At 41.5% G+C, this 16,527-nt stretch overlaps 1 protein-coding gene across 1 annotated transcript in view; it reads right to left on the reverse strand.

Moving 5' to 3' along the window:
* Positions 1–564: 564 nt before the first annotated feature.
* The window catches only part of LOC140271390 (metabotropic glutamate receptor 7-like), a 62,757-nt gene continuing 46,794 nt past the window's right edge, over positions 565–16,527 (reverse strand). Inside the window, exons 8-10 of the mRNA XM_072366589.1 lie at positions 12,913–13,848; positions 4,738–4,990; positions 565–1,571 (exon numbers count right to left, since the gene is read on the reverse strand). Of these exons, the coding sequence (XP_072222690.1) occupies positions 1,522–1,571; positions 4,738–4,990; positions 12,913–13,848 (1,239 nt within the window). The 3' untranslated portion in view covers positions 565–1,521. The remainder of the gene's footprint in view (positions 1,572–4,737; positions 4,991–12,912; positions 13,849–16,527) is intronic.

Genomic DNA, 16,527 nt, shown 5'->3' on the forward strand with positions numbered 1-16,527 from the left:
GCTTCCTTGTGAAGAAACAGAAGTCTAATCATGCATGGCCTATTCATACTTTTATATAATGATCAATATTGAAAATAGTAACATTATGCTTGTAGGCACGGACAGGAATAAGAAGCGGTTAGTGCACAATGGCTTGATCATCAGGAGGACAAATTGACCTGACACGTCACATCATTTATGTAAGTGATTGGTGGTGAAACTTGGAAGAAACAACGGTGAGAAAGACACACACAGGATGAGGCAGAAATAGCAAAGGGTGAGTAAAAGATGCAGCTGGTGAACACCCTTTCCTCTTGCCAGGTTCCATCACTGCTCAATGAGATCACTAATATGCTCTGTCATGAGATGAGACAGTTAACCAGCAAATTACATTTCTATTAGCTTCTAGAAACCCACTAATAACATATACTTGATCTACTTGTGTATCAACACACCTGTTCAAACGTGTGGCAAATTCTCCTGCTATGATGCTCAAACATGCCCATTCAGACAGACAGGAATGACTGTGATAAACTGTGTGGTTTCACTGTATAAAAGATAACAAAATCATTTTTATTACAGGTTCACAATTAGACAAACATCACAACATACTTGCATGATTGCTCTGATGTTTTCCACACCATAATTAGGCAGAACAGACCCAATACGAAACTATATAAAACAAACATGCTTGCACGTACATTTTAAAGCCATATTCCATCATTCAGTAAAGTTCACTTCCGGTTGAGTAAAAGGAACTGCAGAAGGATGCTGAAGCTCATTATCATTTTCCAAATTTATTTCTCTTTTTTTCAAGGTTTACATCAAATAGAACAGACATACATTGGCACATGCAAAGTGGACACTTTGTGGTGCTTTTCATTACCATCCAATTCCAATTTGAACAAAGACTGGATATCTATTTTTGTGTACTCCAAACATGAAAATACTCTCAAATATTTACAAAAAAAAAAGAAGTATACTTACAATGCCCATCACTCTAACATAATAATCACCTGGGACCGAGTTGATTTTGTTCGTATGTGGCACAGCTTGTTGTGAAAGGTAATTTAATCAACTTTGAGAAAAAAGAGGCACAGAAGAAAATCACTTGTAAACAATACAAAACAGAAATCAGATAATGGAAACCCGAAGAGAATATGGCTTTAATGACATTTCAAAAAGAAAACATCTTGAAGCAGATCCACTGTCCGTCTTTGCCTTTGTCCTCATTCACAGTGGCCCCTTTCAGCAGGTGAGTTGATCTCTGTCAGAGACAGATTCTGGGGGCCTCAACACAAGTTTACAACCTGCAGTTTGGTTCTGGGGGTTAAGCCAGCCACACCGGCCTAAAGCTCTGCTCATCTCTGTCAGGACTCATGCATCATGTCTGGATGAGGGTTGGATGCCATCCACAGTCCTGGAGTGCATAGGTACTGCAGGTGGTGCTGGGATGCCTGCGCTCTCTGTCTGTCTTTCTCTGATCCTCTACAACTTTTCCAATCACAGATAAAGGACAAACATCTTTCATTTCCACACAGATCAGATCCTGAGGTTGTTGTAACTCACATATGTTTTCTTGGTTGCTTGACCTGAAACCAGAGTGAAAAACACGAGGTTTTACTTTGAGAGCTGCTAAAATAAAACAAAAGTGGAAAAGGCAGCATCCTGCTGAGGTAAACAGACATCACTCTCTCTGGTAACATCTTTCCGCTGTGCCGTGAATTCTTATCACCAGGTGTGTGCCATCAGTAGAAACATTTTCTGGCCTAGTGTATCATTTCAATTCACAGTGCCCCTGTATAAAGCCTCGGCTTCTATTTTCAGATGTTAACTAGTGATAAAAAATCACAAACACCACACAAGTGGGCACCGAACAAATGCTGGGGCATGCAATGTGATCCCAGTCTGGATTGCCATGGAAACGTATCAGAATGTGGCTGAGTGCCTCGCTGCCGTTTGTGTTTGTGTGTCCTGCTGCATTGCTATCATTACGAGAACCAATGTGAGTGTGAAATTTTATTTTTTCTACGTGTGTATGTGTGTACTCAGGCCAGCCAAGCTTCTCGTGACTTCTTACAAAGGCTGTTTTATGGCAGGAATTAAATAGAGTCATGGTTGGTTTATGGACTGGGGTGATATTTGGCCAGTGTGTGATACTGTGGATGATTGGGGTAAGGAAATGTGAGACCAACAGCAAGTCGAAAGAGTCGTGTATCTGCCCATGAAATGAAATATCTGTGTGGTGGAGGAGGAGGAGGTTGATGTACATTTTCTTAATCACCGACTTTGCTCAAAATTCTAATTCTACTGCTTTAACGTTGCCATGGCGACCACATCCCATGGGCCATGCAATTAAAGTCACACCATTTCTTTACAGCTGCACTTTGCGGTCTTGGCCTGCAAGTACGATGAATAAAACATTAGTAAATGTACATCACATCCTTGCTGGTAACAATTAACAGTCGATTCGAGAGAGGTGTTTTTTGTGTGTTGACTGGTCTGAGATTGATTCATTTAGCTCGCAATCATCTTAATTTTGTTATTGTGAGCTGATTGTCTTTCCTTACCTGTGGTCGTCCCTTTTGCTAGTTTTGGTTTTCTTACCACACTCCACATCGTTAATGAAATGAGCGCAATCTGAAATGCATTAAGGCATCCACACAAATGCCTACTGGGGAAAATAGTGCAGGACATTGAATCAATTCAATGGAATTACAGGGCAATTGCTCCTGTCTGAGAGGCATAATCATGAAGATATTACACCATATCAATACCAATGTAAATCTGCAGAATTGCTAAAGCTCTAAATCGTATAAATCACTAGAAGTCATCTTATGCAGGGCTGATAGGCCCTGAAAGGGAGGCAGTTGGCACTCTGATGGTTACAGGATTTGACGGACAGTCTCCAGGGATGGTCGAGGCGCAGTTCAGGTTTCAGGGCGGTCATGCACATAAATTCGCCATTAATAAATGTCACTTCCCCTGTTTCTAAAAAAGAAGGGCAAGAGGAGGAGAGAACGCGCAGAGGTGGAGAGACGAGGCGAGAAGATATTCATGTAGGAGAGACACACAGAACAGATGACATGATGCACTTTTGCGAGGGCCCTCCAGAGGTTGTGTGCCCCGCCTGGGGATTTTTAATGTGGTCTTACAACAGATGTTATGATTTCAGCCTCAATTCAAAGTATGTATTCAGTCAATGAGCCACATGTGTGACAGGCAAGGATATATTCACAGTCCCCTGATACACGGCTCTGCTCCGTGGCTTACATGTGCAAACCTCACACGTGCAGTCACACACCGAGGACCACACAGGCACTGACATGCACGCTCGTTGCACTCGTGACAGATGAGCGTGACAACTGTTGGGCGTTTGGAGAAATTCCCAGGAAAATCTGTTGCCTCAGAGGCACAATTCAAAGAGGGTTGAGGGGATGGTGCACCTGTGGGTGCTATGATTGCTGGATGTTATTAAAGGTGTTGTGGGAAAGAAAGGCCTTGGAAGCTGTGATGTGTGATTTGAATGAGCTGTCAATCAACTCTATTTCCATACTGACAGATAAAGATGAGCAAAGAGCTTCCATGGCAACATCTCCGTCTAAAAAGCAACTTTTTCAGTTCTTCCTCTGTAAAACTCTTTCTAGTCTTTTCTGTTTTTTTTCTCAACCCAAACAAATGCTGTATTACCCAATATGTGGGCAGCCTCACTCGTGTACTAATACCCAGCATTATCTTTGCTAACAGGATCATACTTACTGTTTCAGACGAAGGGCGGTATGAGTAACACACACCAACAGAGAGAGATAATCTCCTTCAGTTCTCAGTGACAAAGCCCAGCTTCTTGAAATCTCTCCTCAGAGCAATCCCCCCCATCTTCTCTCATGCTTCCTGTCATGCACTTGGGCTAAAGGTCTCACCATTTATCTGGATACAAGAAAACTGGCTCCTCGCTACAGGATATTATGTATTATTCTAGCCATTTGCCACGCAATTGAATTGGTTGAATAGCATTTTCATGTACAAAAGAGGAAATATAGGAAGGATCCAAAAAAGATTAAAAAAGGCATTTCATTCCTGTTTCTTAGCTAGATTCGGAGCACATCTATGACACAGATCTGACCTGGGTCCTTGTGGTCAAATCATTTCCTGGTCTGTACAGAGGCTTTATTAACTTATTCCAGACAAACCAGATCCAGGCAGCGACTTTCACATGAATGTGAAGCCAATGTTCGAAGATAACCACAAAAATCCCATTTGATGAAGGATTTATCTTTGTGTGTGTGTGTGTTTTTTAAATTACACATTTCCACTGCAGTAACGATGTTGAAATAGCAATAGCAGAAGGTAGCACATACATTATTAGAATGCTATATTTAGCATTTACATGTAGCTTGTATTTAAGCATATTATAGACAACATAAAAGCCTAAAATGTGGCTGTAAGAAGTTAAAACTCCTGCTGCAGACAAATGAGGAGGCTGATGTGTAATCACACAGTGTACGATAGTATAGAAAAAAACGTCAGTATACCGGTTTAAATCTAACATTATTAATTCATTTTGTTTTGCTTTTCATCAATTGACATCATAGTAAATTACTTTACTCGAAAGCTCTATACATTTACATTTAACAGAATTTGATTGTTTTTTTTATTTTTTCCTGAGATGCAGTCTACTTTAAATTTGAGCAAACCGTATATATATGTGTGAGAATGTGTGTCTGAGGCTTTGTGGTGTGTCCACACTGGGTTACTTACTCATAGGGTCAGCAGCAGGGTTCTCACACAGCTCAGTCTTAGCCTCTCCGTTGGGCCTCTCGTTGGGCTTTTGGGACAGACGGGATGACATTGTGGCAGCGGTAACCACAGCCTTGAAGCTACGCTTCCTCTTCTGTACATTCATCTCAGGATGGAAGATAATGATGTACACCTTGGGCATGTAGAGCATGCCCAGTGCTACTGAGGCACTGAGGTTCATGGAGATGGTCAGGGTGGTTGTCTGAATGTACAGCTGGAAGGAAGTACAGAATACAGAATGCAAAATAAAATTGGGTGACCTTGTATTTGGCTGCTCTCTGAGGCAGATGACTTGGTTAGGAGTAGTGCAAAATTTGGGAAAAGACAGCAACGATCGCAAAACATCTGTGACCAATTACAAAACAGACACACTGCTAAGCACCCTGATGGGCCAAAACCTAATAATAGCTCTTGCCCCATAAGAAAAACTGAGCGTTCTGCAGGAGAAAAAAGGAAAAAACGAATTGTTCTTTCTTCCTGCAAACTACGCACTGTGTCATTAGAGGCTATGTTTCTGACTTGAAATATGTATAATTAATATACTGCATATGAATCATTATTATACATGTATATATATTTTTCAGATTACTTCAAAATTCAGTTTTTGATAAGCTCATATAATTATCATCAGAAGTGTGATGAAGTTGCTTTGCGCCCAATGAACAAAGGAACCACTCCTTTATTCATAATCAGTAATATAATCAAGCAGAATTTATAAAAGGTTGACCTACAGCTAGTCATTGAAGATGTAGGTGGTTAAAGCATATCAGTGACAACAGCACTATGACTTATATCAAAATGCTCTCACTTGGCCTCCTTTCTTCCAGTCACTTCACTCTTGACTGGATTAATAGTCTTCACTGTGGGATAAGGATCTGTCCCTAAGATGTTTCACTCACCTCTCTTTTCTCTTGACATTAAATGTTTTATTTCACCACTTTAGCAGCTGGTTCTCCCTCCTCTAACAATTCGTGCTGCAATCTCAATCCTCTTGAATTTTAAGCCCGTTTTCAATTCCCACTTTTCGTCACAAACAGATGCAGACACTTATCTAATTTGCCATTTGGATATAATATAATTAGCATTTTCTGTTTTTATTTGGTGCTCAGGAACCAGAGCAAAGTCTGCTGAAGGGAAAAAAAAACTCGGAAGCGATTAGCTCTGTAAATTCAAAGCTGAGGATCCTGTAGATTTGAACAGATTACAAATGAGAGGCAAAAACCAGCATCAGGGCTATGAGCGCAAGAGCAGGAACTTGTGCTTTAGGTGCAGTGGATCAATGCATAGACTGTGCGTTATACAAATTTGATTGTTAACGATCAGGAGCATGGTGTTGGCTGTTGTCTCGAACAATCTTTGGAAGCCTAAAGCAGCACATGAGCCAATCCTGTGCAGAAAAAGCAGAGGAAATCCTACACAGTCACACTCTTATGTACAATATACGGCTGCAGTTCTCCACGGCAACCCAAATTAAAAAATGAGCGTATTAGAAAAACGACTGAGTAAGCAAATCTGAATAAAAAAGAAAACGCTCAACAGTCTATACTGCAGCTTTGAATGAAGGGATACAGCTGGGAAAGTCTCTCAGTTCATTCGCCACGAACAGATTATGCATGAGTTTGCTGATCGTGTTGCTATAAAATGTTTCCTTCATGACGTTCTATTTTGGGCGTTACATGACATTTCACATAGATAGGATGTAACTTTGAGCTTATATAACCCAGATCACGCGAGGAAGACTGACTTCATAAAAATTTTGTGAATTCACTGAGTGGGGGTGAAGTCAGCGAATAAGCAGACGTGTAAGTGGCCCTTGTTTCAGCTAAGTGTCCTGGTGGAGAAAGAAGTGCTTTGAGAAGGAGTGTTATTGTTTCAAGAGCCTCCTCACTAATCTACTGCACTTAAGAGCATGAGATGTAACTTATATGCTGCTTCTCGGTAAGTCACTGGTAATGTGGATGGGGAGACGATACAACTGTAAACACTTTATCCACCACAGTGCTTCTGCAGAGACGTGAAATGCTCATTGAATTGGAGAGAAAGAAATGTCACCGTTTTCATACAACTTTTCTTAGTAAATCATGTTAATGGTAATTTCTATCGTGCAGGTCTTATCTACATGCAGGGCATGTTTTTCCTCTTCTGATCTCCAAAAACTACTCAGATGTCTTGTGTCAACATGCCAGTGTGCTCCTGTCTCATTCCACCACCTTCTGATTCTCTGTGTAGCAGCTTCAGAGGCGGTGATCTGGCTGGTACGCCATGCATTAATAACTGTATAAATATCACAGTGCACTCTGTTCTGTGTCACTCTAAGCTGGGGGAATGTTATGTCTGAGCAGTGGATTTGTAGCATTTATGGTAAGATTTTACATATTCCAGTCAAAGAGTACACAAGGCACCAAAAATCATTGCCAGAGAACCTCCACCCAGTGTCGTGTTTCTATCTATAGCCGTTTGTGATCTGTCCGGTATCCATAGCAGCACTACGGTTTGATGCAAGCAAATAAATACGTTTTTAATGAGATTCTGATACCTTAGAACAGGGATCTCAAGCTCCGGTCCTCGAGGGCCGCTGTCCTGCAGGTTTTAGATGTTTCCCTGCTCCAACACACCTGATTCAGATCGATGCCTCAATAGCTGGCTTGTGCAGAATTTAACAATACTTTGGAGAGGTTTGTTGAAGCAGGGAAACATCTAAAAGCTGCAGGACAGCGGCCCTCGAGGACCGGAGCTTGAGATCCCTGCTTAAGAATCTGCAATACTGCTGACCCCATCAGAACTAAATTAGGACCATGCAGGAGAGTCGATTTACAAGAGGATGAACAGCAAGCATTATGTTCTTGCTTTTACCCTCATCACACAAACACACGGTTATATACATACACATAAATATCACGTGTAGGTGTGTGGGCTTTTGCTACCATTAATACAGCCACACATGCGCACATGCAAACGCACGTAAACACAGCAACCAGATAATTTCTCTCACCATCTCTAATCAAAGAGACAGGGTTTTTCATTGTGCCTCTCTGTGAGCTTGACCCAAATTCATAGCCCCTCTCAGCTACCACTCGGATATTTAGCTTGTCACTGAGCATTCATAATTAATTACTTTTGCTTTAACATAAATAATTACATGAAGTCATTTTCACCACTGCTTAGCAACTCCCTATTTATAGCCACCAGTAATGATTTATTAAAGTCCTCGTCAGGAATCAAGTGGTTGCTTTTTAATTTTACATCTCATTGACAAGCCGAATGCCAACATTCAGCCACAACAAACTGTCTTCCATCTCGACAAAAAGCTGTAGAGTGTAACTCTCATAATTATACCCACTTGGGATACACTCACTGCAAAGTCAATTTAGTTGGGTATGGCTGAGTACTATAAATGCACACAGTGATAAGGACTTGATTCAGTAGGTTACAATTAGGATGCTCCATTAGAGAATGCCTAGAATTATGAATCTGGGGGATTTGCAGTCTCCTCTCAGCTACCTGGAAGTCTCTTGTTGTTTTGGGTGGCCTACTTTTCTATACCAGCTCATGTCATGAATAACTCGGGATGGCTTTGTGCTGCAAAGCCTTGCTCCATATTGGAGACAGTGCTCTCTGTGAAAATGGCCCTCCTTGTGTTTTGACTCTGCACAGCTCTGTGGGTTTAAATGAGTAGTTAAAAATGTAGTGACATATAACACACTCTGTCTCTTACAGAGGGCTGCAAACAGTGAGAACGAGCTGAGGAAGCCACGTTTGACGTTTCCTTGAAAGTATTTATCAGAATTTGGCATCGACATTGGCCTTTATGGGGCCAGTAATCAAGCAGGCTTATCATAATTGCATCCCTGAAAGCGTGAGAAAAAAACACATTTTTGGTCTTACTTTCACTCTACAAGTTAAAATATTTCTATTTCGGAAATTACTTCAACCTTGGCTTGTATTTTGGAGAACTAAATAGGTGTTTTTATTGGTCTGGAGCCACCAGGAGATCGCATTTAGGCAGAGGAGAGGAGAGATGTTTTGCGACTATAAGCCAATTAAAAGATACTCTTTTAGAGAAAACAGCTGTTTTTGTTGCCGGCTTTGTGCTGCTGCAGAGGAGGACACTTTCTGTCTCTGCAGAGGCTCACATTCTCCTAATCTGACAGGTTTTTTTCAGTGAGGAAAATGCAGCATTGCAACAACGATGACTACATCTGAACCAACAACCTTTATAATCAATCAGTTAGGTCAAGTACCAGAAGCACATTGAGAGGTTCTCAAGTGAGAATGCTGCACGGTCCAATCCTTCTGGCTGGATGACAACAACACAGCTACTTAAGGGTAATTCCACCATAATACTTCAGACTTGTGAAGCATTTTACATATAAACATCTCAAGGTATGGTGTAACTGTGTTTATTAAGAGCTCTTATTCTAACTGTAATACTTGTATGGTAAATTTCTCCGGGGGCAGCCTAATAAAGGACTTCTACATCACTGCTGCATGTGCAGAATTGTTCATATTATACAAAACATGCTAATTCTATAGGCTTTGTAATACTATATTGTTGTATGCTATTGCGAATTCACGCAGCTGAGTCACGTAACTTTAAGTTTAATTTCCATATACATCTATTTTCTAAGCAAGGCTCGTGGCTTGCCAGTATTAATTTAATGTGTAGTCTGAATACTGATACACTTACATAAAGCCTTTAGAGACAAAAACTGCAATTCAGTTCTTTAACCACAACAGCCAGAGCAGCTCCAAAGCTGTGGGGTCATCACAGTTTGAGTTTTCCAGCTCTGAGTGGTGTAAAACTAATGTCACACTCTAGTTTTTCTTTAATAAATAAATACAGGCTACAACCTTTCTTTCTCTCCTTTACTCTTGACCAGTTCTAGCTATTTGCCTGCAGTCTGCCTCTGGTGCAGTTTTCTTAAGGGTTCATGCATAAAACAAGTGATAGGGACAAATTTCGCTTTGTCTTTTTAAGAGACTCCACATCTCCGCAATAAGTGTCAAGTCAAACTCGTCTCAAGTGCAGCTGTTTGGAGCGAGACAGGAGGATTACAAGTTGCACTTTTCATATCAGCAGCTGAAAGCTAAATTGAAAAAGTTTCCTCCATAGCAGTTAGTCATTGCCTAAGATACTTGTCATCACGATATGTGGGTAAAAAAACTTCATGTAGGTACAGAAGACATCTTACATGAGCCTAAGTGGTTTGCAGACATGCATTGTGATGTATACACTTCCCTGACAAGTTACCTTTTGAGCATGACTAAATGTTGGAGTTATTTAAGTAAAAAGTTTTCCTTCCTCAGGAAAAATATTTCATTGTATCACGTAGGGACTGTTCTGTCTTTGTGCTTTCAATACTTCTGTTTATTTGTTTTAGTTGATCTCCAGGCCCAATGACAGCTGAATGTGGATGTGACTCTCACAGCAATAAACTTACTGAGCACATGCAGGTGCACAGCAGGCGGAAAGGATGCTTTGTGATTTTTTTGTTTCTGTTTTCACATGACTTCCCTCAATGTGAGTCTAAAAGGGCAAACGGAGGGAAAGAGAGAGAATCACAGGTGTGGAAAATAAGGGCAGCTAAATCGTGTTGAGTTAAAGAAATATCACAAGCAATGTGATTGCAGCTTCTGCTAGAAGACAATGTAAGGTCAAACAGGAGCAGCTACATGTTTGTAGCTGCTCCATGTCAGTGGCATCCTGTCATCTCAGTGTTAGAAATCATCTGATATTAGATAATGTGGAGTTAGATTAGTCATAATTTTTAGATACAGCCATGTGAAAAAGAAAAAAAAACTCAGAGATAATGAAACAATCATCCAGTCTTTAGCAAGTCTTACAAATGGGTAAATACAACCTTAGATGAAATGCAATGCATTAATTGTTCTACTGCATCATTATTAATTTGATAGACACAAAGAAATGCCTTTACTGCTACAGCAGGAATTTATAGATGAAAAGCATTCGGAAAGTGTGAGCACGTCTACAAACACATAATTTCAGTCAGTTTGCTGGAGTGTTCGGGTTTGTGTTATCACAATGCCAAGGAGTATGAACACGTCCAATTGCTGCTGACCATCAATCTGGGAAGGGCAATAAAGCCATTTCTAAACAATTTGGAGTCCATCATTCAACAGTAAGAGCGATTATTCACAAGTGGAAAGCATTCAATACAGCTGTCAATCTCTGCAAGACTTGATGTTCCAGCAGGTTCACCCCAAGGTTAAAGAAATTGCAAAACACAGCTACATCTCAGATTCTACAGACCTCAGTTATCATGCTAAATGTTAGACTTCCTGACAGTAAAATGTCTGCTTTGAAGGGCTGCAGGAGAAAACCTCTTCTCTCTTTAAAAGAACATAGCAGCACCGCATGTTTGCAAAGTTAGATCTGAACAAACTACAATACCTCTGGATCACTAGACTAAAGACTACAGTGAGGATATTTGGTCATAATCGTAACCGTATTTGGAGGCACGGCACTTAAGAACAAACACCTCATACCAACTGTCAGTGGAAGGGTGAAGACTTGGGCTTGTTCTGCAGCCACAGGACCTGGGCACCGTGCAGCTGTCGACTCCACCATGAACTCCTCCGGATACCAAAGTATTCTACAGTCAAATGTGAGGCCAACACTTGGCTGAAACTGGGACACACAACTAGACAGTGATCCCAAACACACCAGCAAGTCTACAAAAGTATTTTAATTAAACAGCGTCGTACATCATGTACTGTTTCTCGTTTTCGCTTGTATTTGCCTCATTTTAGGATCTGTTTGACCTTTGAACTGAAAGAACTTGTACTTTTTTTTCCACTTTCCAGACTCCATCTTTAAGGCTCACTTAAAAAGTGAGGCTACAGTAAAATGCATCACATTTATCATTCAATAGAGAGTTCACGCACAGTCACATCTACACACAAACAAATATGCATCGCATCAATCTAATCTATCCTCTAATTGCGCTAATTCTTTATCTGAATAATAATTTAAGTAGAGGGAACCTTTGGGCTCTCATGAGCCAGTAAATACTGTCTAAACAGAGACAGGTTGGTAACACGTTTGGAAAACTTAATTATAAGTGACAGAGGCTGCAAATCGCCTTAACTTGCTGCAGTTTTTTGTAGTGGTTGTTATCAAGACATGCTAAAGCACTTCTCACTCTCAGTGGAAAGGGATTAAGCAGAAACGCATCCGAAGAGGCCATTGCTCTAAGACGCCGTGGTGTGAACCACAGGAGAGTGTAAGGCTGAACTCAGAGTGAAGAAAGAGTTAACCGGATAAAGGAGAAAGATAAACACATTACTGCTTCGCTAGTTGCCGCAAGTAACATAATGAACTCCTAATCACTGCTGAGGGTGTAATTCATCTATGAAATCAGCTGCAAATTGAGATGAGGAAAATCAGTTTCTGATCCATCTCATGCGGGAGCTTAGCAGGAAGGATATTGAACGGTGTGCCTCTCAAAAGGTTATGAGTAACACTTCCCTGTCAGCATCAATATTCTGCCAGTGGAAAACTTCCCCTTGGCTCTGTCATGTACGCACGGGCCTGCCATGCAGCACACGAGTCCAGCAGATGAATGCATCTGTATTCTGCACAGTGCTGGCCTGATAAGCAGTGACTAACACAGAAGGTCAGAATGTCGTTCACTCAATCAACTCCAGTTGCACACAACGTCAAATGCTTCGTTGAGTAGAGTGCAGTTGTCAAGAGATGGTGAGGGTGTTTACTCCCTTATTCCTCCCTTTTTTCTTCTCCTCTCGGTCCGCATCATCCTCTCTGTCTACCTCCACCTGCTTGTCTGGCACTCCAGGAGAAGGCAGTAATAGCATGTGTTGAACTCTGGGTGCAAGAGCTAAGACAAAAGCACGTTCGACATTTCAGGATTCTGGTGCTAGACATCCACCTTTACATACCAATTTCTGTCTGTGGAGGTCGAACGGTGGATTTACACACAGTTCGGAGCCATGTAAATTCATAAGTTTGCTGCCTTTATGCTGTTTTCATTTTGTTTGGACAAGATAAAACAAGGTGGCAGCAATAAAAGGGAAATCTGTGAAAGGAAGCAGGGACACGGACAAAGACAGGGTTGGTGACAGAGTGAGAGACAGCAAGAGAAAAGAATGACTCACCTTCTCCGCCGACTGGGCCGTGCCAAAGAAGATCGGGATGAAGGCCAGCCACACTATGCAGGTGGTGTACATAGTGAAGCCAATGGGCTTGGCTTCGTTGAAGTCTTCTGGTACATCCCTTGTCTTGATAGCGTAGATGGTGCAGGTCACCATCAACAGAATGCTGTAGCCTAATGAGCAAATGATCTGCAGGTCAGTGATGTCACACTTCAGCACACCGCGGGCCAGCTTTGGGTTTATGGTTTTCTGCTCATCGTAGTCGATGATGGTGTTTGGTGGGTCAACAGCGAACCACACCAGCACCCCCAGCAGCTGCACGCAGATTAGACTGGAAGTGATGGCGATCTGGGAGGTGGGACTGATGAAACGAGGAGCTGTGACTGTCTGCTTCCCCTGCTCGAAGATCCGATAGATTCGGTTGGTCTTGGTGAGCAGAGCAGCGTAGCTGATGCACATGCCCAGACCCAGGAAGATCCTCCTGAAGGCACACACAGCTACATCAGGCTTGGCAATCATGAGGAAGGTGATGATGTAGCAGAGAAAGATGCCAGTTAGCAGCACATAGCTCAGCTCTCTGCCGGAGGCCCGCACGATAGGTGTGTCGTTGTAGCGCACAAAAGTTGCCATCACGAAGATGGTGGCAATGATACCAAGCATGGCCAAGAAGACGGGGATAATTGCCCATGGAGAGTGCCACTCGAGCTTAATGATGGGGATGGGCTGGCAGGCGGTTCTGTTGGAATTGGGCCTCATGTTGTAGGCACACAGTCTGCAGGAAGTCTCGTCATACTGGTACTGGTAGCCATCACACAGCTCACAGTGCCAGCAGCATGGCATGCCCTTTACTTTCTTCTTCCTCTCTCCAGTTTTGCAGGGCAGACTGCACACAGAGATGGGCACCCCCTGCTCTCCATCTGGCCACTGAAGCTCCTCCAGCTTAGACAGATGTGACACACAGCAGAGGAAAAGAAAGAGCAACAGCAAAATAAGTAAAAGGTAACAAACGGATAGTTGAATGTGCTCAAATTTCATGGCAACATGGCACCAAAAGGCTGCTCCAACACAACATATTAACCTGCCACACATTACCACACTCATCTCGTAAAGCACAGTACAATCTGAGAAGAACCTAATGCGGTACAACATCTTTCTTGCCAATTACTTAGAGGGATTGCCTCTTCTAATACTTGAATATAATTGGAATCACCATGGCAACAGAGCCTACCTTTGTTCAGTGAAATAAAAATAAATGTGAAATGCAAAAGACATTAGGTTTTAATACAGGAGTCAGTGAGGTATGAAATACGTGATGAAGGAAGGAGAATGGGATTTGGGTTTGCAAAATGCAGGCGTTAGACTTTGCAGACCCATTTCTATTTTGTGATCTAGTCATGAAAATGAAAAGTACAGTGTACAGACACACTGCAAGTGAGTGAAAAACAAAAGGCCCTGAGGTATTGTTCACGATTCAAGCTCAAGCTACACTTTGAACATACAAGTAAACTTTAAAAAGCCGCGAGGAGATTGTTTTACATACTTTGTGAAGGCATTAAAAAAATTCATAGTGAGTTGGTCTTTTGATTTATTATGAAAGTGCACAGAACTGTCGCTTTTAAAGGCACAAGGAGATTAAAGATTCAGCAGCATGTTTTCGTGGCGATATTTAACAGTAACAAAATACATCATCTGAACTGCAACAGATGAAATTCCTGCCCGTCCCTGGCATCAATAACATGCATCTTGATCCAATCACAAGTGGGCAGCTTTAAGCACAGGAGCAGATCCCTCAGACTATATTCTGAGGTGCATGGGGCCACGTTCTTTTAACAGCGTAAACATGAATGCTTCAGTTAGTACCGACAAACAGCACAGCAGGAAACAGCTTGACAGGCTCTTTCCAGAACTAATAAACCCGTGCTGACATCACTGACATGGCATCGTCTAAAGGGGACTGTCAGACTTCATGTCCTGTCATCGGGCTCTATTTTAAAAGCATGTGGTACGTTCTATATAAAGGCCACTTTATGCCGCTATGACTAAACTTGGCGTAGGATTTTTTAAACTGAATTTCTGTTGCATTGAATTTAATGGGATTGCGGTTGGAAATATACTGAATCACTGTTATGGGGCTGTTATTTACTTTGTACTTAGCTGTTTTGATCAAGTGGAGGTAAAGCCTTTGCGGGAGTTTTTCACTAATCTCACTGTGGCCTGGCGATAAGGATAAATAGCTCTATTCTAATTCAAAAGTCTCCAAAGTGCTTCTTATCCATGGAGACCAAGGTGTTTCATTTGACCTGTCAGTTTTGCAGCTGTGGCTTTATAAACCTGGCTGTTGTTTTTCAGCAGGAAAATTATTTAAATGTAAAAACCGACCACCAACTGGTGCGAATACTATGAGGTTCGATATGAGTGTAGCGAGTTGGTAGGATCACCTCCTCCTCATGTGGTCAGTAATTGCAGATACTGAACTGAACCTCTGGGATGCACACACACATCTGCGGTGTGTTTGTGATGTGTGTACCTGTATGACGAATGTGTTATTTCTGTGCTGTCTGGGCAGATTATCATCTGCCATTTATCTGAGGGCATGAAGGTGCCATTTGTTATTTGGACAATGAATGGTGCTCTCTGGAAAACCTCCCGTTTGCACACATTGTGGAAACAGTAATGAAACGAACAGCTCTGTTGCCATGGAGACTGGAAACAAGATTTTTTGACACCTCGGACACAACTGCTGTCATAGTTTTTTTGGGGGTTTAACTTTAGTTGTTAATATTACAGGTAATTTGAGTTTCTGTGAGCTGGAACGGTGTTACATTGAACTCTTTTGTGTGCATGAGGATGCTCAGCGCAGGAAAACTTTTCAATCAGATGGTTCTCAGGGTATTACTGAACGGTACTGCATTCTAACAGTATTTGATTTGTAATCACAGTCAAAGAGAATGAGTCACAAACCCATCACATCCATTCTATTGTGTTTAATATTTGCAATCCAGAGAGCCACAATCCAAATGTCAACTCATCTGTATGGAAACGTTTTCGATATTTATGGTTTTCGCAATCAAGTTAGACTGAAATATACAGAAATCTCAGCTCAAGTTTCATCTCATCATACGGGCAATGTCAGACCGTGTTTGCCTGGAAACTGAATTAAACTCAGTGGAGTCTTTATTGTCCATATGAGTCACTCGAGCTTATTCTGGTAATTTCACTGTGAGATCTACTATAGTGTCTATAAACCAACACCTTGCACTTTAAAGATCAGATGCTGTCTCTGATTCTAAAACTGTTATATTACTGTACTGCATGTTATTTGTTTAAGGTGAGCTATTCAAAGCTCCGATAAAATGCAAAAAAAAAACCTGGAGAAGAACTAATGAACTCCAGTAGAAACTTAGAAGCCATGGACAGTATTACAGGTGTCAGTTTTCAACAACATCAACACTTTGTGGCCAAAAACTGAACACAGGGTGCCTGGGCTGATACCTGGAATAAAAACAAATCAGTTCAATGTAATCATAAAGAAATCCAACAACAGGAAGTACTTTATTACTACTGTTTAGTTTCAAATTCTCCTTTCTGGACCCTTTAAGTCATTAAGAACATTTTTTA

The sequence above is a fragment of the Leuresthes tenuis genome, unplaced genomic scaffold (assembly GCF_036924035.1).
Source record: "Leuresthes tenuis unplaced genomic scaffold, fLeuTen1.0.hap1 SCAF_16, whole genome shotgun sequence".
Classification (NCBI taxonomy): Eukaryota; Metazoa; Chordata; class Actinopteri; order Atheriniformes; family Atherinopsidae; genus Leuresthes; species Leuresthes tenuis.